Below are 23,160 nucleotides of genomic sequence, written 5' to 3' on the forward strand. Positions count from 1 at the left end.
TATCTTGATTCCAGCTTGTGCTTCATCCAGCCCAGTGTTTCTCATGATGTACTCTGCATATAAGTGAAATAAACATGGTGACAATATACAGCCTTGATGTACTCCTTTTCCTATTAGGAACCAGTCTGTTGTTCCATGTCCAGTTCTAACTGTTGCTTCCTGACCTGCATACAGATTTCTCAAGAGGTAGGTCAGGTGGTCTGGTATTCTCATCTCTTTCAGAACTTTCCACAGTTGATTGTGATCCACACAGTCAAAGGCTTTGGCATAGTCAATAAAGCAGAAATAGATGTTCTTCTGGAACTCTCTTGCTTTTTCAATGATTCAGCACATGTTGGCAATTTGATCTCTGATTCCTCTGCCTTTTCTAAAAAGCAGTCTATACATTTAGCAAAATACCTATGGTATTGTACCACTCATCTCTATTTAAATGATGTCATAATGTGTAGGCAAGTTACAGAGCTTTTTTTTCTGAAAATTCTCTATTAAATTTGCCAGGTATTAAAATTAGCCATGCCTACATATTTTGAATGTATTTATAATGGTATATAGGGCTTCCCCTATATACCAGTGGCTCAGTGGTAAAGAATCCTCCTGCCTATGCAGGAGACATAGGTTCAATCCCTAGTTTGGGAAGATCCCCTGGAGAAAGAAGTAGCAACCTGGTCCAGTATTTTTGCCTGGGAAATCCCATGTACAGAGGAGCCTGGTGAGTTACAGTCCATGGGGTCACAAATAGTCAGGCATGACTTAGCAGTTAAACAACAAATATTGTAATAATCCTTCTTGACTAGATTTTAAAACTTTGATTATATAAATGGCACTGTGTTCGGAGGATTGTCCATTTATAAAAGTATTCACATTTCAGCTCAAGAAATATCTACCATGCCTTTCTGGGAATTTCTCACATGTTTTATTTTCAGTGAGTAATGTTCTGGTGAATGGCTTTCTACTAGAATGTTCTAGCTACAGTAGAGTTAGGCAAGCATTTGAGTACTATGTTCTAAGAACAACTGTGAGACAACATACATAATCACTCTAAGAACATGTAATTTTCTAGTCCTAAGAAAAGAAACTATACATTAACTTGCCTATACTATGATCGCATGTGGGGAAGAGGTATGAAATGTTATTTTTGGTTTTATCTGCAGGAACATTGCCTTAATGGCTTTCCCCCAAATATATAACATTGTTCATTAGACAAACCCCCATATGCTAGCCATTCACACCAATCTAGCACCTGCTAGCTAAAAAATTGAAATTACACACTAGAGAAAAAAGCAGTATAATCACATTTATTTTCTTGAACAAAATAAGAATAATGTATGGATTTTAAGAATGCAGCTATTTACCATTTACTTGAATTTTTATTCAAGAGGTTTCGGTTTAGAGGTTTTCTTTTCGTGTTTTTTTTTTTTTAGCATATGCAAGATTATATCTATAAATTTAGTTCACTGTTCTTTTTGTGTTTCCATGCCTTTAAGTTGCATTGCTTTAAATACTATTGATAACTAATGTAGCAAAGAGCTCAAGTGTATTTAATAGCACACAATGTCTCACATTTGAAATTATTTTGTAATTTTTTATGTATGCATTTGTAATTTTAACTTAAACAACACCTAACTGATGTTCTTGGCTTTCTTCAGTGACATCAGAGTTCATCATTTCTCTCATTTCTTAAGGGTTAATGATGGACTCAAAATGTAATTGTTGACATTAGTGACACTAAAACTAGGATCTGAGAAAGGTGAGAGATTGGGTAGTAAACAGTGGCATCAATGATTTGCCGTGTTTGGGGATACTACTTTGAAGAAAAATCTTGAATAGCAAATGAAAGTAAAATAGAGCCTAGGCTTCACTGTATAAAAGGAATGCTTTAATAAACTAGTTACTATTATAAGAAGAAACTAAACTAAAATACAAGTAGTCTCTTCTAATAGTTTCTAATATAATCACTTACACTGACTTATATTGAGCAGCTGCGATGTGCTTGGCATTAACCTTGGTATTGTAGATATCGATACGAGTGAGCTATACCTTTCCCTTAATGCAGCTTAGCCATGGAGCCAGATATGAATAATTTCAACCTAATGGGATAGTCTCACAGAGTACAGACAGCAGAAGGAAGCATTGGTAAAAACAGCACTCTTACCTTCAGTTCAGTCCAGTTCAGTCGCTCAGTCGTGTCCAACTCTTTGCGACCCCATGAATCGCAGCACGCCAGGCCTCCCTGTCTATCACCATCTCCCGGAGTTCACTCAGACTCACGTCCATCGAGTCAGTGATGCCATCCAGCCATCTCATCCTCTGTCATCCCCTTCTCCTCCTGCCCCCAAACCCTCCCAGCATCAGAGTCTTTTCCAGTGAGTCAACTGTTCGCATGAGGTAGCCAAAGTACCAGAGTTTCAGCTTTAGCATCATTCCTTCCAAAGAAATCCCAGGGCTGATCTCCTTCAGAACTCTTACCTTAGGTTTTTAGCATCTTCTCTTCCATTTGCCTGGAACACTTTTCCCCCAGATAACTGAGACATTTATTGTCTCACTTCTTCCAGGTCTCTGTTTGTGTCACTGTATCATTGATTCCACGTTTAAACTTACAGCCTCCTCCCCAGAATTCCTTTTCTTCGGCCTTTGCTCTAATTTTTTCATAGTATATACTTGTCTGTCTTATTTATTACAGTAATCCTAGAGCCTCTAACAGTGTGTAGCACAAAGTGGCCACTCAATAAATGAATGAACGTATTTTGCTTGGCGAGTTTGGTTAGTCTTCATAGAAGCAGTGACACTTAAGCTAGGTTTTGAGGAAAAGTAGTTCTTAAGTCTAAGTCAGGTGGAGTTTTCAGCTGTGTGTCATGGTCTCCAATTTGAGAACAGGTTCAAGAATAAAAGGATTTCGTCTGGAAAGAAGCATAAATCCAGTGAGGAAGTGTAAGCTAACTTAGGCAAGACATAGAAAATATTAAAAGACTTCACAATCCAGTGCTCATTGCATAGAATAAATCCTAGTGGTGTAGGACATTTCAGTAAGAAATAAACTAAAATTTCAAATCAATTGGTAATGATTTCAGGAATCTCTGAAATGAATGTCGATTTATATACTTTTTTGAAAATCAAAATTTACAATTTATTTTTAATCCTCCATTAGTCAAACTTCAAAGAATTTTTCTGCCAAAATAGGCAACAAAGACTCACAATTTAAGATAGAGTCTATCAAGCAATGAATACAGGATATGAATTTCTGTATTAATTACCTTCTTTTGTATGCCAGTCATTATGATGTCCTTTTGCATCTCTGTTTTCCTGAACAATTTTCAGAGAATTAAAGTAATGCATATACATATTGAAAATTTGAAAAGCTTTTGTACAGAAAACATAAAGCAAAATAAAATGTAACATAAAGGTGTAAATCAAAGTCAAATGCCACCCTTGCTGTAAAAATATTTTAAATTATAATAGAACTTTATTTTTTAGAAATAATTTGAATGTGACTCATATTTATGCTGATAAAATATGTGCGGATTTTGTCACAGTGTTTCTGTATTCATTATATAAATCAGTATTTTTATTTTAGAAAGTTTTTAATTTATTCAGAAGAATTGAAGAATTTATGTGCTAGGCTTATTGTTTTGGCTAGCTATATGATAATGTGTAAGTTTCCAAATTACTTGTTTTTCTGTCAGTTTTGCTCATTAATTAAAATTGGAAATGACAATATCTGACATGCTGATCTCCAAGAGACTGGATAAAGTAGAAATGAACTAACGCATGTAGAAGTGCTTTATACAAATATAAACATCTTTCTAATATAAGACATGAGTTTCTCAAAGCAAATTCAGTTTTCCTTCTGGCAGTAGTGAAGTGATATATTTTAAGATAATATTTATTTTTTACTTTGGTTAATTTTTCATTTGAGATATAGTTCACATGCCATACAATTCACCCTTTTTGCGTGTGTACAATTCAGTGGGTTTTAGTATACTCACAGTGTTTTGTAACCATCATTACTGTCTAATTCCAGAATATTTTCTTCACTCTAAAAAGAAACCATGTACCCATTAGCAGTCACCCCTAATTCAAGCTTCTCTATAAAGTGGTGATTTTTGAAGCATAATATTTTAAAGAACTTATGTTGAGCTGAGATTTATATGGCATGAGAAAAAACCCCACTAATAATGTATTATAGGTCACTGAGCAAAATGTCATAAATTAGAAATCAATACATAGTGAATTTTATTAAGTTTTCTAATCATGGACTCTTGAGAAGTGTAATTGAAAAAATATCATATTTCATGTTGACCATTCTATTTTGTGTTGCCTTTCATTTGTGTGTAAATGACAATTGGAATAGCAATGTGTGATGTAAAATAAGATTGTATTGGTACTGCAAAGCCTAATTCTGTCCATGTGAACAGAGAACCATGCATACTGATAGGAACCAGCCTGTTTTATTATCAAAAACCATATTAAATGATACAAATAGTCACACACATGTGAAGAAACAGAATTGCAGTATAAAGACTTCCATTTTATCCTGTAACTACTATCAAGCTATGTAAAATATGTTGTTTAGTCACTAAATTGTATGCAACTCTTATGAACTCATGGATTGTAGCCCCTAGCCTTCTCTGTCTATGGAATTTTCCAGGCAAGAATAATGGAGGAGGTTACCACTCTCTTCTCCTGGGGATCTTCCCAACCGAAGAATCAAACCCACATCTTCTGCATTTGCAGCTGGATTCTTTATCACTGAGCCACCAAGGAAGCCCTGTAAAATATGACCTTTAAGAAACAGATGATAACCTAATCCTAAATAATACATCCTTCAAGATATTTTAATCATTGCCTTTCAAAATACTTTTATCTAGCTCAAAATTGCCCTTGGGAAATAAAATAGCCCTATTTTTCTATACTCTCACAATTGCTTTCTTAATGAATGCTGAATTTGCCACCCTTAAGTTTCTTTGATTACAAACTTTTAAAACAGATTTATTCTTGCCTGAAGTCAACATACATACTTTGTTTAAGCACGTGTTATTTGTACAGTAAGTATCATCATTTTGGTTGACATGAGTTAAATACATAAAATGGTTCTTTATGAGAATGTAACGTTTAAGTTTTGAAAATAAAGGCTTCTATTAGACAAGAAGAACATTTAAGTCAAACCTGCATAATATAAGGATGGAATTTCATTGCCTCTTAGTGACAGAGGTCTTAATTCTGCATCATTTGAAAGTGGTCGTATCCTAGTAACAATGCCAATAATAAACACATCATGCAAAAGTAAAAATGTAATAGTGAAATGAGCCATTGAAAGGAAGAGTCAGTGACCATATAATATTTTAGTTTCTATCATATCTAGTAGCAATCTGGTTAAAAAGAAATGACAGTTGCCCTGAAGGAAATAAAGTGGAGGTATTATTGTAGTAGTAGTTTGGAAAGAAAATTGCACTGTGTCTTGACTGGATTATTTCTCCATCCTCGCAAACTATCCCCACCTCTCAGTGGTGCTGCTTCTTGCCTTCTTTATACAAATTGAGTTTGTATCATCTAAACTCATAGGGCCCAGGGGCCCTTTGGTGACAGGGAGGAGGAGGAAAAGGGGAATTAGAAAAAGAAAATGTGACAGGCAGTTTTGAAAAGAGAAGCAATTTTCCTTGTGGGTCTGTTTCTAAATAGGAGTTCTTTAATGCAATATTTTGCTTCTGCAGAGCAGTCAGTCAGAATCAAGTGCACGCTTGTGCTGTTTTGTGGGGCTTGGCACTGACAGGTTTTATTTAGGAGGGGTAGGGATACAGGGGGATCGGATGTGGGGAAGTTAGTATTTTGGCTGTATCAGCCCTGAAGGCAGAGTTAGCACTTGCATTGGGACAAAAGTATTTGTAGTCATCAGATAACTTTGCAGTCAGCTTCAATAGCATCACTCTTTTTTTTTTTTTTTTTTTTTTGGCAGCCAAGCTCTTAGTAGAACCATCTGTCTTTCTATTAGTATTTTTGAGGCCTGTTTTGAAGCCACTTTGCTTGGCAAAGTCATTTTCATCCTTGGAAACGATTTTTTAAAAAGTTATGTGGCTTTTTGCCGAAGAAGACTACTATGTAAAAAAATCCACATGGCTGTTCATTTTTGTTCTAAAGGAATATGGCTACTCGTCTTTGTCTTGAATCAAATGAAATTAGAGGTGATACAGCTCCAGTGTGACTGTTGAGAAGTGAGAGGAAGAGATTGCAATTTGAGCAGTGTTTTTATGTTCCTGTTTCACTCAATGAGATGGTCTTTAGTCTTCCTAGTAGATCAATTGGAAGATAAATTGACTCCTTTTTTCTAAATTTTAGTGTAGGTTTTGTTTTTGTTTTTTCATTTTCTAAATACCACTTCATTGGATAGGATAAACTTACAAATTGACTTTCTATTATATGAGATGAGAAAACACAGGCTATTAGTGGTCATTGAGGACCCTATGCCTCTTCTTGCTAATGGTGGAAAGTCAGCTTTGTCATCTTGGTTACTCCAGTTTGGGTAATTATATCCTGCCTACCTAAACCCCTCTTGTCATCTCATTTGGATATTATATTTTCCATTTTCTCAAAAACTGCTGTAGAGTATCGTTGTGTGCTTCTAAACAGCTGCTGTGCTCCCCACCAAAGGTGGCTGAATTTCAGCTGGAGGTGAACTGATCCCTATAGACCATGTGTGCTTGAATAATATAATACTCACCGGACTAAATTCTTGCAGAACATTTGAAAAGTTTTTGATTTTGCATTTTGTTTGTAATTGCGCTGACTTAAATCATAAAACTGCCTTTCATTTTAACATTTGTGTATGCCATTTAAACAAGTCTTCAATCACAACTTCCTGTATTTTGAGCTCTCACACAAACTGCTCCTTAGTTTCATGGAAGAGTCTCTCTAGTTTTCTGATTCCTCTATTTTCTCAACTTAGTAATATCTTCCAGGCCTCTCTTCCTGGGGTAAGTCTAAAGCCCATTGCTGTTCAAAAGCAGCTTTGATTTCCTCATAACCTATCCTTGCTGAAGCCCCCCCATCCCCCTGCCTTTCCCCCACCTGTATGCTGAAATTCATCTTCTCTGATTATCAAGCACAGTGACCAGAAACTCACAAAAGGGAAGACTGACGGCATCAAAATTCTGACTGTCTCGCCTCAGGTGCTAGCCTTTTCCATTGCCCTTTTTAATCATCTATGATTACTTTCTTTTCCTTTTCTCACCATAATCATCCCAAACTTCCATACCTTCTCTGAACTCACTTCCTCAATCCCAACATCTCTCATTTTCAGGATATGAGCTTTGCCTTCAACATTGAGAAAATGTCTTCCATCAGACCTGGTTTTCCCTAACTTCTCATATCCCTGCCTGTAGAACATTATCTGCTTATCTGCTTGTATGGCTCCAATCCTCAGGGCCTGGAGAAGCAGATGTTGTTCCCAGTTGAAACGAATCTCCACACCGCCACCTTGCCTTTCATCCTCCTCTGCAGTGGTGGTCCACCAAGTAACCTCTCTTTCCTACATTTCAAATTCTCAGTATCCACTTGCACCTGTCAGCTAATAAATGTGCTACTGCCTAAAACTCTGCTACTGAAGTAAAATCTCTGTATCCCTATGCAGCTATCATCAAATGTCTCTCCTGACATCTCATCCAACCTTCTCTGAAGAATTATCTACATTTGCCTTCTCCTTTTTCTTGCCTGTTGTTGAGTGTTTGGGCTTCTCTGGTGGCTCAGATGGTTAAGACTCTGCCTGCAATGTGGGAGACCCAGGTTTGATACCCGGGTTGGGAGGATCCCCTAGAGAAGGAACTGGCAACCCACTCCCAGTATTCTTGCCTGGAGAATCCCATGGACAGAGGAGTCTGGCGGGCTACAGTCCATGGGTCTCAGAGTCAGACACGACTGAGCGACCAATACACACGCTCAGTGCTCAACCTTTAGGAATATGCTGTCTTCCATTCTGATGAGTTTGATATTGTTAGGTTCACCACTCTCTTCTAATTAACAATTTCAACAATATTTTGTCTCTAAAATACTCTTTCTACAGCACTTTTCACTGAGACAATCAATCTTAGTATTTCACCTCAATCTTAGTATTTCATTGGTTTTTGTGGTGCTGTACTCATGACTTTGTTCATTCTTATCTAACCTCTGTTCTTAGACTCCTCTTCCTCTGCCCTTTGTTGAATTATTGTTGTGACCCAGATGATTATAAGCTGTCTTCTCTTTATCCTTCAAACCCTCTTTATAGATTATCTAGTCAACTCTCATCAACAAGTGACTCCCCAAACCATAGGCTCTAAAAATCTCTTTCACTAGCTTCAGATGGGAGTATCAATCTGCTGATATCTGCTGGTATGATATCTCCAGTGGAACATTATTTTGACACCTCTAATACATATGTTCAGAAACATGTTCATATCTTTCTATGAAAGAAATCATTACCCCTAATGCTTTCTTAGTTTGTTTTTACCAATATAAATAGTTATATAGGTTAAACACTGGGAATTATCTTTGACTCTGGCCTCTTCTCCTTTTCTTATATATATATATATTTTTTTTCTTTTTTTCTTTTAGGTACAGAGCTTTCTTACATACTCATACATGTATAACCTTTGCATCATCGACACCTACCTAGTCTCCACTTTGCTTTGCCTTTCAAATCTCTCCTCCATATACCCACCAGGGTATCCCACCTAAACTACATCCAGCAGAGCTTACAGGGGAAACTCTGTATCAGGTTTCTTTTTCTGATACACAGACTGATATATGCTGACTTTCTAATACTGATTCTTCCTTTATCTTTTTGCTCTTCTACACTGCTTGGTTTTTCCAAGCTATGGTTTTTCTAGGTCATGTATGGATGTGAGAGTTGGACTATAAAGAAAGCTGAGCACCAAAGAATTGATGCTTTTGAACTGTGGGTTTGGAGAAGACTCTTAGGAGTCCCTTGGACTGCAAGGAGATCCAACCAGTCCATCTTAAAGGAAATCAGTCCTGAATATTCATTGGAAGGACTGACGCTAAAGCTGAAACTCCAATAATTTGGCCACCTGATGTGAAGAACTTACTCATTTGAAAAGACTCTGATGCTGGGAAAGATTGAAGGCAGAAGGAGAAGGGAACAACAGGATGAGATGGCTGGATGGCATCACCGACTCAATGGACATGAGTTTGAGTAAACTCTGGGAGTTGGTGATGGACAGGGAGGCCTGGCGTGCTACAGTCCATGGGGTCGCAAAGAGTTGGACACGACTGAGCAAATGACCTGAACTGAACTGAACACTGCTTGGTAGCTTCCCTCTCACATGATTTTTTTTTTTAATCCCTGATAATTTGCTCATTTCTCATCTCCTCTGCTTAAAGTTCATTCCTCACACTCCCACCTTTTTGCCTGGCAAACTCCTACTTATTTGTTCAGAGTCTGTATCTGCTGGACCTGTCTCCATGAAGCCTACCTTAACTTCTGGCTATGTTAGGAGTTCCTAGTTTGTACTTTCATAGTATATCACATACAAGACTCTGTTGTTGAACTAATACCAGTGTTTTCTAGTTATCTATCCCTTTGCCTCACCAAACTCAGGACTTCTGTAGAGCAGATATTATCTGTGCATTCATCTTTGTATTCCTAGTTACCAAAAAAGTGTGCATTCTATTACAGTTAGTAAAAATGTTGATTGAATGAATAATAAACAGACCTATGGGACTAGAAGCTAAATTAATAACCTTAAATATCTACTTGGTATATTAGTTTCATGGAACCCAATGTAAGATTTTGCAATAGAATATTTACATAAAATCCTGGAGAAGGAAACGGCAACCCACTCCAGTATTCTTGCCTGGGAAATCCCATAGACAGAGAAGCCTGGTGGGCTACAGTCCAAGGGGTGGCAGAGAGTCGGACCCAACTTAGTGACTGAGCGTGATTTACCTAAAATGTAAAATATTTAATTATTAATAATTGGTAAGTGTGTAGTCATTCATTTACAAGTGTGATAAAGTGATTATGGTGGATTCATTACATTTTAGGGGTCAAGATTACATTTAGAATCTATGTGGTAGAATTATAAAAAGTGTTAAAACATAATATTCCATCCTAAAGTTTAACATATATAGGAAGTAGCCTCTTAAATTCATTATGTATTATTCTAATTTGTGAATATCATGCCCCAACTAAGAAGACCAAAATTTTGTGACAAAAGTATTTTCCTAAACTGAATTATAGATGTCCCATATTTTGCAAACCTAAATTAGGAGCTTGAAGGGATTTCATCCATTAAGTAAAGGAAAATAAAGTTAGCAGTGAATAGTACTTGGAAATAGTCAAAATTGGCAAATATATAAGAATACATTACTAACCTTATTGCATTGATTTTAGAATTTACCCAGGAAACATTATACTGTTTTGATGTGATATGATGTGTCCTTTTCTTCCAAAGGTTGGCTAATTTTTAGCAACAAGGAGCTAAAAGTTATGTAAGATACAGCAGTAATATAGTTGATGCTCATTATTTGCACTACTTATGTTCTATAAAGGTGACATGAACACTGAATTAGCAAATGCTGAGCAACTGTTTCTAAAGGAAACACAGACTTATGGTCCGAGGAGCCTTTGGTCACACTATTTTCATCAACTGATCAATACATATACTTGTTTTATGTGTGTTTCTGTTTAAAGACAACTTATTAATATGTATTGTTGATTCTATGTGCATTTTAAACAGCAAAATCATCAAAATTTCTTGCTACCTTGCACAGGTCTGTAAGTGTTCACAAAAGCACTAGTACAAGTAAATTTGGGGAGGGTACAAGTAAATTTTAGTGAGTAGGCAAATTGGCAAATACAGAATCTGCAAATAATGAGGATGAACTCTATTTGAAATGTGGTTTTAGTTGCATAGATGAATTAACCACAGATCTTGGATTATATATGTTTTACTGTTTACTTTATTCTGAAAATAGTTTAGTACAGTGCTCTGTAATCTGTCCTATAATATTCTAAAATAAACACACCATTGGGGCTAGGAAATTAGGTTTATTTTTTATTTTAGTTTTTCCTTTCCCTTTTAGTTCCTTCTGTTCCCCACCCCCAGTTCTTCCCAAGTGTTGGAAAAGTGTACTAGATTATTAGGAGATGTAGTTTCAATGTTAACTTTGGGATCTTGAACAATTTATTTGGCCAAACTAAGTCTCATTTATTTATCAGCACAATGACTGTACTATGCCAGATAATTTTGAAGATCTTTCTCAGTCTTGAAAGTATTATTTTATATATGTGGATCTTGGAAAATTCTGGCACTAAAAAAATTATAATACTAAAGCAAAATATTTTTTAAAAAATTATAGTAAAAATAACAGATTTTAAAAGCCCTCAAATTTATTGTCATGTATTCTTTAAAATACTAAAAATTTTACCTGAAAGATTATTTAAAATTGAGTATAAATGAATTTCCTGGATAAAAACTGTCACACCCACAAGTAGAGAGATTTATGTACATGCAGTAACCAATTAAACAGTATAACAAAAAAATTAACTTTTCAATAGCAATATAAATATTTTTTAAAACCTTAGAAATAAAATTACCAAGGAAAATGCAATAAGTATTTGAAGAAGATTCTAATAAATTGAAAGATATAACCTGCCATCAAGCAATTAGGTTAATGAATTCAACAAGAAATTCCATATCCTAAAATTAATGTAGAAAATTAAATGTAAATAAAACCAGGAAATACTTGAGAAAGAAAATAATAATGATAGAATACTAATATCTGCAAAGCTGTAATAATTAAAACATGTTATTGGAACATGGATAGGCAAGTCTATCTTCAGTACAGATGTAATATATTTCCAGTATTTCTGTATTACTTTGATATTTCTTCATGCATGCATATTCCCAAGAATCATGGAGTTATCTTAATGTATGTGACCTTTTATCTATATCTTAAGAACAGGAACACAAAGCAGCTGGTATTTCCTGCTGCCATTTTTCTCCAGTGAAACTGAATTCCTTTCTGGTTGTTAAAGAACTTTGTTGTCCACAGGCCTTTTGTGGACATTTGGAGTTGGAGCACGAAGAAGAAATTACATAGATAGAATTATATAATACATTATTTTTCTTTATTTATGAATTATTAATTCATATAATAATTAAGATGCTGCTCTAAACCCTAAAGTTGCAATTATAAATAAGTTACAACCTCTTTCCTAAATGAGCTCGTAGGTCTTAAGGGAGACTCAAGTTATACAAGTAACTATTACTCAATGCATTAAGTATTGTATTATTTATTGTAAGTATTGTAAGTATTTGTAAAATTAAAGAAGCAACAATTGTTTCTGCCTGAAAACTGGCATCATAAGAAAGAAATGCTTCACAGGCAAAGGCATTATGTAGGTCTCAAAAGCCTTTGAAAAATAAGTAGAATTTTTTGCCAAGAAGAAAAGGAAAAGAGAAAGTACTAAAAACAGAGTAGAAAAATGCTTTTGAGTCTCTTCAAGCATGGAAAAGCACCATGTATGCAAGGAAGTCTTCATGATCCATTGAGGCAAGAGTACAGGATATCTGAAGGAGGGCAGAAAAATGGCTGAAAAGATGGAGTAGGAAAAAACTGTGAATAAACTTGAATAATATATAGAAGGATTTGGTCGTTATTCTCTTAGTGAAACCAAACCATCCCAAAGCTTTTCATAAGAGGAGCATGTGAAATACAGATACAAGGCTCATTAAGAAACAATTCTATAAGGAATATAGTTTAATATGCTCTCAGCACCAGACCTGTAAGAGGCAGAGTCTCCCTTTCAAATACTTATATACCTGAAGTTGACATAGTTGCCTATAGAAGTGAAAGTTTAGTCACTCAGTCCAACTCTTTGCGACCTCATGGACTGTAGCCTGCCAGGCTCCTATGTCCATGAAATTCTCCAGGCAAGAATGCTGGAGTGGGTAGCCATTCCCTTCTGCAGGGAATCTTCCCGACTCAGGAATCGAACCTGGGTCTCCTGCAGAGCAGGCAGATTCTTTACCGTCAAGGCAAAACAAGAAGATAAAAAAAAAAAGAAAGAAACCTCTTAACAGTGACTTCAGTATTCTTTAAGACAGTACTTACTTCTCAAACCTGGATGCACATTGGAATCATCAGGGAAACATTAAATAAGGCTAATGGCTGGGTCTCAATCCTGTGGGTTCAGATTTAATTGGTCTGGAAACAGTCTGGGCACTGAGTGTTTTTCAGAGCTTGCTAGGTGATTTTAAAATGCATATTCAAGTTTAAGAACTACTTCACTAAAACAAGAACCTATTGTTTCTGCAATTGTACAAGTTATTTTCCCCAAATTTTAAGGTCTCTGAAATTTGGATGCCTTTTCTAACCCTTGTATATATTCCATTTGAAGTTCCTTTCTTCTTATCTCTAAAGTGCTCTTATTAAATTTATAACCATCTTATACATCATTTAACCAGTGGTGTCTCAGAAAGGCGATATACTATATAAAATATAATAACTTATTTCCAAACAAGGAAATATGAAGGATACACAGTAGCTGGTGATAACCCTTAACCAGTATGGTTGGTTTGTTGTTTGTTTCTTTGTTTGATTGTTATTCTGGTCTGTGTCCACTGCTTATACAGACCCAGTCCCCACGCTGTTTTTCTTCAAATGTCTCCCATTATTTCAGGCCACTTTTTCCTTCATACCTGCTCAGCATGCAGTCTCTAATTTTAATCAATTGTTTTCCAGTGGTTTCTTAATAAGGTTTATCTTTCCCCCAGTATGTTCAAAAAAATTTTGGCTGTAGTGGTATAGCATCTACAGCCTTCAGCTCTAACCTTAAAACACTGTCTTTTTGTTTTCTGGTTGTGTTGTTCACTTTATTTCACTCTGGTGGCAGTGATAGATAGGTTTTAAAATACGTTTTGCTAAAAGAAATGCTTTCCAGTTTGGAGTCGTTTCTGAAAACTGATCTCTCATTCTTCAGTGCTCTTTTCGCTTTCTGCCTGGCTGGCTGGTGGGCTGGCTCTTTCTCTCTCTCTCCCCAACCCCTATTCTCATCATGCCTTCTCTCTCTCTCTCCTTTTCCCTCTCTCTCTCAACATTCCCCACTCCCCGCCAACAATACCCACTCACCAACCAAAATCTCAGAATTGTCTCTGAGGTTTAGTATGAAAGATGAAATGAAGGAGAAACTGAGGGTAGACTTTTGACATGAGAAATGAGAATAAGAATTACGTGTCCTAAGAATGTCAGTGAGAGAAAAGGAAATCAAGTTTGGGAGATATTTCAGAGTTGTTACTAAGGTTAGCAACTGAATGAATTTGTTTTGTGTTTTTGTTTTGTTTTGTGTATGTACTTGTTTTACATTTAACTGTTATCCGCACTGTAATATAAGCTCCATGGGCATAGGATCTTGGTTGTCTTGTTCAGAACAGTGTCTGTACTACCTAGCTCATTTTCTTATACATAGCATGTGTTCATAAAATAGTTATTTTTCAAATAACTGCATTAATGTGAGGGAAAAATAGTAAAGGAAAACAAAATGTCAGATGTGTGATTTTTAGCATGATTATAAATTCTCATTCATACGTTCACAGACAAACACTAACCAATAACCATGTCCATGAGAGAAATCCTGTTGAAATGTTTGAAAAACTATCTTAGATATTTCAGTAAATGACAACTTCTGCATTTAGTAATAATGTGACATAGCTGCAGAAATTACTGCATTAGTTTATATTTCTAAAAATTATTGTTCAATTCAAAGAAAATAGTGATTCCATTGTATTAGATTATTGAATTATATGAATCCCACATTCTGAGAGTGACAAACGAAAATTAAAGTGTGTTCTAAGATGGCAACCAAAACAGAGGTCATATGATTTGAAAGTGAAAGAGAAAATCACTCAGTTGTGTCTGAATCTTTTAACCCCATGGATTACACAGTTCAATTCAGTTCAGTTGCTCGGTCGTGTCTGACTCTTTGCTTCCCTTTGGACTGTAGCACGCCAGGCCTCCGTGTCCATCACCAACTCCAAGAGTTTACTCAAACTCATGTCCATTGAGTCGGTGATGCCATCCAGTCATCTCATCCTCTGTCGTCCCCTTCTCCTCCTGCCCTCAATCTTTCCCAGCATCAGGGTCCTTTCCAATGAGTCAGTTCTTCGCATCAGGTGGCCAAAGTATTAGAGTTTCAGCTTCAACATCAGTCCTTCCAATGAACATTCAGGACTGTTTTCCTTTAGGATTGGTTGGATCTCCTTGCAGTCCAAGGGACTCTCAAGAGTCTTCTCCAACACCACAGTTCAAAAGCATCAATTCTTCGGTGCTCAGCTTTCTTTACAGTCCAACTCTCACATCCATACATGACTACTGGAAAAACCATAGCCTTGACTAGACGGAACTTTGTTGGCAAAGTAATGTCTCTGCTTTTTAGCATGCTCTCTAGGTTGGTCATAACTTTTCTTCCAAGGAATAAGTGTCTTTTTATTTCATGGCTGCAGGCACCGTCTGCAGTGATTTTGGAGCCCAAGAAAATAAAGTCAGCTACTGTTTCCACTGTTTCCCCATCTATTTGCCATGAAGTGATGGGACCAGATGCCATGATCTTTGTTTTCTGAATGTTGAGCTTTAAGCCAACTTTTTCACTCTCCTCTTTCACTTTCATCAAGAGGCTTTTAGTTCCTCTTCACTTTCTGCCATAAGGGTGGTGTCATCTGCGTATCTGAGGTTATTAATATTTCTCCCGGCAATCTTGATTCCAGCTTGTGCTTCTTCCAGCCTCGTGTTTCTCATGATGTACTCTGCATATAAGTTAAATAAGCAGGGTCACAATATACAGCCTTGATGTACTCCTTTTCCTATTTGGGACCTGTCTGTTGTTGCATGTCCAGTTCTAACTGTTGCTTCCTGACCTGCATACAGATTTCTCAAGAGGGAGGTCAGGTGGTATGGTATTCCCATCTTTTTCAGAATTTTCCACAGATTATTGTGATCCACATAGTCAAAGGCTTTGGCATAGTCACTAAAGCAGAAATAGTTGTTTTCTGGAACCCTCTTGCTTTTTCGATGATCCAGCAGATGTTGGCAATTTGATCTCTGATTCCTCTGCCTTTTCTAAAACCAGCTTGAACATCTGGCAGTTCACAGTTCACGTATTGCTGAAGCTTGGCCTGGAGAATTTTGAGCATGACTTTACTAGCATGTGAGATGAGTGCAATTGTGTGTTAGTTTGAGCATTCTTTGGCATTGCTTTTCTTAGGGATTGGAATGAAAACTGACCTTTTCCAGTCCTGTGGTCACTGCCAAGTTTTCCAAATTTACGATGGCATATTGAGTGCAGCACTTTCACAGCATCATCATTTAGGATTTGAAATAGCTCAACTAGAATTCCATCACCTCCATTAGCTTTGTCTGTAGTGATGCTTTCTAAGGCCTTCTTGACTTCAAATTCCAGGATGTCTGACTCTAGGTGAGTGATCACACCATCGTGATTATCTGGGTCATGAATATCTTTTTTGTACAGTTCTTCTGTGTATTCTTGCTACCTCCTCTTAATATCTTCTGCTTCTGTTTGATCCATATCATTTCTGTTCTTGATTGAACCCGACTCCAGGCCAGAATACTAGAGTGGTTAGCCATTCCCCTTTCCAGGGGATCTTCCCAATCCAGGAATCAAACCCTGGTCTCCCTCATTACAGGTGGTTTCTTTACCAGCTGAGCCACCAGGGAAGCCATATGGTTTGAGGAATGGTTCAGTTGCCTGAAAGGAGATAGATGACAAAGTAAGTCTAGGACAGAGAAGGATCCAAGGAACCAGATCCTAGACATAGTTTTGACACTCCCCCACCCCATTCAATGGCCATGGAAAATCAGTTCTCTTTTGGCCCTAGTTGCCTCTTCTATTAGAAGCTTCCCAAGAGGCTCAGTGGCAAAGAATCCTTCTGCCAGTGATAGAGGTCCAAGAGACACAAATTTGATCCCTGGGTCAGAAAGATCCTTGGAGAAGGGAATGGCAACCCATTCCAGTATTTCATGTAGAGAAGAGCCTGGTAGACTACAGTCCACGGGCTTGCAAAGAGTGAGACGCAATGGAGCATACGTGTGCGTGTGAACATGTGTGCGCACACACACACACACAAACACAGACACACACACCTCTTCTGTAAAGAATAGAGAACATCTTAATACTCTCTAAGCTTTCTTCCAGATATTTATTCAAACATTTAAAAACTCAGTATTACACATGAACATGAGAATTATCTTCAAGTAGTGAAGAACTTATAAAATGGTACAGTTTAGTTAATTTTGTTTTAGAAGGTAGAATTAGTCCCAACAGATGGGATTTATCAAAAGAGATTTTAGTTCAACCTAACCGGTACTTTTAAAATCATTATATTCATGCAATAGGAAAAGACTTGTAGTGTGAAGCATCAATAGATACTTCACCACTGTCAAGGATATATGTAGGGAAATTATTCATCAGGTTGGAAAGTGAACTTGATATCACCTTCCAGTTATAGTATTTAGTATTCTGAATCTTCTGTCTAAAGCAGTCCCAAGGCAGTCTCACATCCAGTGTTCTAGCAAACTTGTATGCCAGTATATTGAACTGAATATTTTTTTCCTTTGATCATAAAATTAGGAGGGTTGGGAAGTATGGAATATCAAGACTTCTTCTCTTTGATTCGCTCTAATACGTTCAGCAGGTTCAAGGTCAACTGCCGCCATTAATGATTCCCGTATTCCCTCCTGATCAACGGACACTGGCTGCAGCTGCCCAGCAAGGATTCCTCCTTCCTCCAGGCTTCAGCTATAAGGCTGGATGTAGTAAGTACCGTTGATTTTTCATTTGGGAGTGGGTGGAGGGCATGGCTTTAGGCAATTTAATATTCCTGCCACACCAAGAAATGAGATCACCCGTATAGCATTTTTTATTTTAAAGGGGAAATACATGGAAAATGAAGAAAAGGATTTATGTTGATATTTAAGTGTCTAGAATATTTCTGTGTTTCTGAAGCCAGTATTTCCTTTTTATAATTTGGTTTCTTAACTTTTATTTCCAGTGTATTCCTAAAATATGAGTATGATTTTCAGGTTCAATTTATTTTTACATAGGTAAAATAGGAATATCCCTGGCTTCCCTAGTAGCTGCAGTGCGGAAGACCTATATGTGATCCCTGGGTAGGGAAGATCCCCCGTAAAAGGGAATGACAGCCCACTCCAGTATTCTTGCCTGGAAAATTCCATGGGCAGAGGAGCCTGGCAAGCTTCAGTCCATGGGGTCACAAAGAAAAGACAGGAATATGCATTTTAATAGATTTCCATTGTGGAGAAGGCAATGGCAACCCACTCCAGTACTCTTGCCTGGAAAATCCCATGGATGGGGAACCTGGTAGGCTGCAGTCCATGGGGTTGCTAAGAGTCGGACATGACTGAGCGACTTCACTTTCACTTTTCACTTTCATGCAATGGAGAAGGAAATGGCAACCCACTCCAGTGTTCTTGCCTGGAGAATCCCAGGGACAGGGGAGCCTGGTGGGCCTCGTCTATGGGGTCGCAGAGTCTGACATGACTGAGGCGAGTTAGCAGCAGCAGCAGCAGGTTTCCATTGTGCTTTGAGATAAACCCAAGTTTCCTAATGTGAATTAGCCGGCCTTCTATTATCCATCTCCTCCCTATATGTACAGCCTAGCTTCTCACTGGTATTCTTTTAGCTCTTAGACCAAACCATACTCTTTCTTAACTTGTGACTTGAATTGTCTGTGTTCACTCTCCTTGGTGTCGTGAATCTCTTCCAACTCAGACCAGAGAAGGGTGGCCTGAGCTAGTTAGATCCCTTTCTCCAGGTTCCTTTGGATACTGTATATTTTCTTCCACTTCAATTGTAAACTGAGGGCCAGTGCTCCTTTTGATTCATTTATTGTTATATCTAAAGTTTTAGTACAATATTCAACTATTTGTTGAATGAATTAATGAGCATTCATTACAAACAAAAAAAAGGCATTTTTACATTGATAGTCTATATTGAGATGACTGTTTATATTGCTTATTAACTTTAGTCGCCTGTGTTTTTATGACCTTTTTTTTTTTTTAACCAAAATCAGAATTCTACACTGTTTTGGAAACAGTCTAATACTTTATTTTCCAAAATTCAGATACTCAAAATGCAAACTATAATCTGTAGATAAAAATAGTAACAAATTCCAAAGAGGGACTAGGCTGCTAAGCTAAGTATCTTCCAGAACATCATTATCATGCTCAAAACATACAGAGAAAGCAAGTATACTGAAGTATTTTCATAGATCAAAGTAGAATACCATTGAAAACAATTACAAAATATTATCACTTTATATATTTATATAGAATATTTTGTAAGTTCCAGTAGATTTTGTTTCATTTATATGTTAATAAATTGTCCCATTAACATCCTGCTATGCTGCAACACTTACTGCATTTGAGAAATTCTGTCAAAAATTACTAGAAATCAGATATACTTCCTGCTAAATGATGTCTTGAAATTTCATATTTAACATTCATTTCTAGTTTTTATACCTTCCTTTATACAATATTGAAGAAATGGGATGTAATTTTTTAAATATACAGAGCCGTAAATATGAGTAGATGCAACTATGGAGTCTCGGTAAAAATGAACTGAACTGAGGAGTTTCAAAATTCAGACTTGTAAGACACTTTGTTCTTTACAATTTTTAACATGGCTTTTGAATATCTTTCTCTTTGGTTTCTGTGTTTTAAGATGGTGTTCTCACTCTGGATCTTTAATTTATTCATTTAATATGTTTGTCGCATAATTGTGTCTTTGTAGACTGATTCATCCAGAAACAGCAGCTTCTTTTTTTTAACTAAGGACTACATTTATATTCTACATATTTAAATTCTAAAAATAACTTAAATTTTAAGAAGAAAATTTTAAATTCTATCACTACATTAATTTCTGAGTTTTTAATTATAAAATATATTTTGTTTCCATATACCTAAGGAATTACTATTCACATTAAATGCATGTTGCCAGTGTGTTTTTTTGTAGCTTTGGTTACTAAAGTGAAAGAAAAAATGCTTTTAAAAATCAGATTGCCTCAGATTGCACCTGCAGTACATACATACAGACCAGTTCTGTTTTCCAAAAAGAAATGTTTTAAGCAACTGTAAAAATAAGTCCCATTTTCAGATACTTTCTGAAGAGAATACCTCATTGAGTGTGAACAGTAGTGTAACTATGGACCAGGAAAAGGTCAAGAACACCTCTCCCTCACTCCCATTTGATGAGTTGGCATACTAAACTTGTTCAGTGTAATGTGGCATGGAGAAATACATCCCTTCCTAAAGTGAAAGTGGAAGTGAAGTGTCCGACTCTTTGCGACCCTGTGGACTGTAGCCCACCAGGCTCCTCTGTCCATGGGATTCTCCAGGCATCAACCATTTGATATTTATAACTTCAGTGCTTAAAGTTATAAATGATACCACATCTTTAGAATGTTTGGAAATAAAGTAGGATAAAATCTCTACAGCAGCTGGCAAGCCTGAAACTACATTCATGCCAAACTGAATCTAAGATGAAGCCAGTAGCAAAATAAAGTGCCACCCTTCTTGACACTCTCATGCTCTGAGTCAGTTTGAGTTGAGGAGCTAGGTGGAAGCGATAAATAGTCCAGACTATTTCCTCCATAATCATGTATCAGGAGAGGAATTGAGATAGGGGAAGAAGCAAATCTCTCCATCATCGCTCTTCAGTGGGACTTCCTGTTTTATCCCCCACCCTCAAATTCTCTGTTATTTGTGACGTCTCTGGCTCTCATTTGTTTTGAGTAATAGTACATAGTTTTCAGTGAAAGTGACACTGACTAATTCATCTTGATTTGAGTCCCAAGTAAATAAGAAAAATGAACTATTTTTAATATACTCAAAGGCTTTTCATCAATCCGTTCAAGAAGGTACTGATGATACATTTTTCTATTTAAACGTGATGTATCTTGATAAATAAAATTAAAATCTCTGAAACTACCCAAGAAAGTTAAAATAATATCAATGGGGAAAAAAAAAAGCACAAGTTGGGTACCTAATCATCATACATTGAGTTAGTATCTTCTATTTTCCAAAAAAGAAGTTTTTCATTATAAATAAAGGTATTTTGCCTATAATGAATATAATTGTAGAAATATCGTGTGGAATGGACACCTACAGAATATGCTTGCTGGGATTTCTGTTAACTACTAGAAAACATATAATTAGTTCACTTCAGTTCCGTTCAGTTGCTCAGTTGTGTCTGACTCTTTGCGACCCCATGAACCTCGCAGCACGCCAGGCCTCCCTGTCCATCACCATCTCCTGGAATTCACTCAGACTCACGTCCATCAAGTCAGTGATGCCATCCAGCCATCTCATCCTTGGTCGTCCCCTTCTCCTCCTGCCCCCAATCCCTCCCAGAATCAGAGTCTTTTCCAATGAGTCAACTCTTCACATGAGGTGGCCAAAGTACTGGAACTTCAGCTTTAACATCATTCCTTCCAAAGAAATCCCAGGGTTGATCTCCTTCAGAATGGACAGGTTGGATCTCCTTGCAGTCCAAGGGACTCTCAAGGGTCTTCTCCAACACCACAGTTCAAACGCATCAATTCTTTGGCGCTCAGCCTTCTTCACAGTCCAACTCTCACATGCATACATGATCACAGGAAAACCATAGCCTTGACTAGATGGACCTTAGTTGGCAAAGTAATGTCTCTGCTTTTGAATATGCTGTCTAGGTTGGTCATAACTTTTCTTCCAAGGAGTAAGTCTCTTTTAATTTCATGGCTGCAGTCACCATCTGCAGTGATTTTGGAGCCCAAAAAAATGAAGTCTGACACTGTTTCTACTGTTTCCACATCTATTTCCCATGAAGTGAGGGGACCAGATGCCATGATCTTCATTTTCTGAATGTTGAGCTTTAAGCCAACTTTTTCACTCTCCTCTTTCACTTTCATCAAGAGGCTTTTGAGTTCCTCTTCACTTTCTGCCATAAGGGTGATGTCATCTGCGTATCTGAGGTTATTGATATTTCTCCCAGCAATCTTGATTCCAGCTTGTGTTTCTTCCAGTCCAGAGTTTCTCATGATGTACTCTGCATAGAAGTTAAATAAGCAGGATGACAATATACAGCCTTGACGTACTCCTTTTCCTATTTGGAACCAGTCTGTTGTTGCATGTCCAGTTCCTACTATTGCTTCCTGACCTGCATACAGATTTCTCAAGAGGCAGGTTAGGTGGTCTGGTATGCCCATCTGTTTCAGAACTTTCCACAGTTTTTTGTGATCCACACAGTCCTAGTCAATAAAGCAGAAATAGATGTTTTTCTGGAACTCTCTTGCTTTTTCCATGATCCAGTGGATGTTGGCAATTTGATCTCTGATTCCTCTGCCTTTTCTAAAACCAGCTTGAACATCAGGGAGTTCACGGTTCATGTATTGCTGACGCTTGGCTTGGAGAATTTTGAGCATGACTTTACTAGCATGTGAGATGAGTGCAATTGTGCGGTGGTTTGAGCATTCTTTGGCATTGCCTTTCTTTGGAATTGGAATGAAAACTGACCTTTTCCAGTCCTGTGGCCACTGGTGAGTTTTCCAAATTTGCTGGCATACTGAGTACAGCACTTTCACAGCATTATCTTTCAGGATTTGCAACAGCTCAACTGGAATTCCATCACCCCCACTAGCTTTGTTCATAATGATGCTTTCTAAGGCCCACTTGACTTCGCATTCCAGGATGTCTGCCTCTAGATTAGGGATCACATCATCATGATTATCTTGGTCGTGAATATCTTTTTTGTACAGTTCTTCTGTGTATTCTTACTACCTCTTCTTAATATCTTCTGCTTCTGTTAGGTCCAGACCATTTCTATCCTTTATCAAGCCCATCTTTGCATGAAATGTTCCCTTGGTATCTCTAATTTTCTTGAAGAGATCTCTAGTCTTTCCCATTCTGTTGTTTTCCTCTGTTTCTTTGCATTGATTGCTGAAGAAGGCTTTCTTATCTCTTCTTGCTATTCTTTGGAACTCTGCATTCAGAAACAGCATACAAATAAATAACACAGCCAGAGACTTCAGAGCAAAGTGGCTAGATAGAAAAGAAGCTTTCTTGAATTTTGTAGTCTACTCTTATCTATGAATATGTAGA

The 23,160-nt window shown here is 37.0% G+C and overlaps 1 protein-coding gene across 13 annotated transcripts in view; it reads left to right on the forward strand.

Annotated features, from left to right (window-relative positions):
• SOX5 (SRY-box transcription factor 5) overlaps positions 1-23,160 on the forward strand; it is a 1,147,842-nt gene that overhangs the window by 965,381 nt on the left and 159,301 nt on the right. For 9 of the 13 annotated variants that reach the window (XM_042247392.2, XM_042247394.2, XM_042247393.2 and 6 more), the window contains one exon: positions 17,697-17,820. In XM_042247392.2, coding sequence (XP_042103326.1) covers positions 17,697-17,820 — 124 coding nt within the window. The remainder of the gene's footprint in view (positions 1-17,696; positions 17,821-23,160) is intronic. The other 4 variants (XM_060413315.1, XM_060413317.1, XM_027967820.2 and 1 more) reach the window with 1 other exon arrangement.

Source organism: Ovis aries, chromosome 3, assembly GCF_016772045.2.
Source record: "Ovis aries strain OAR_USU_Benz2616 breed Rambouillet chromosome 3, ARS-UI_Ramb_v3.0, whole genome shotgun sequence".
In the NCBI taxonomy this organism is placed as follows: Eukaryota; Metazoa; Chordata; class Mammalia; order Artiodactyla; family Bovidae; genus Ovis; species Ovis aries.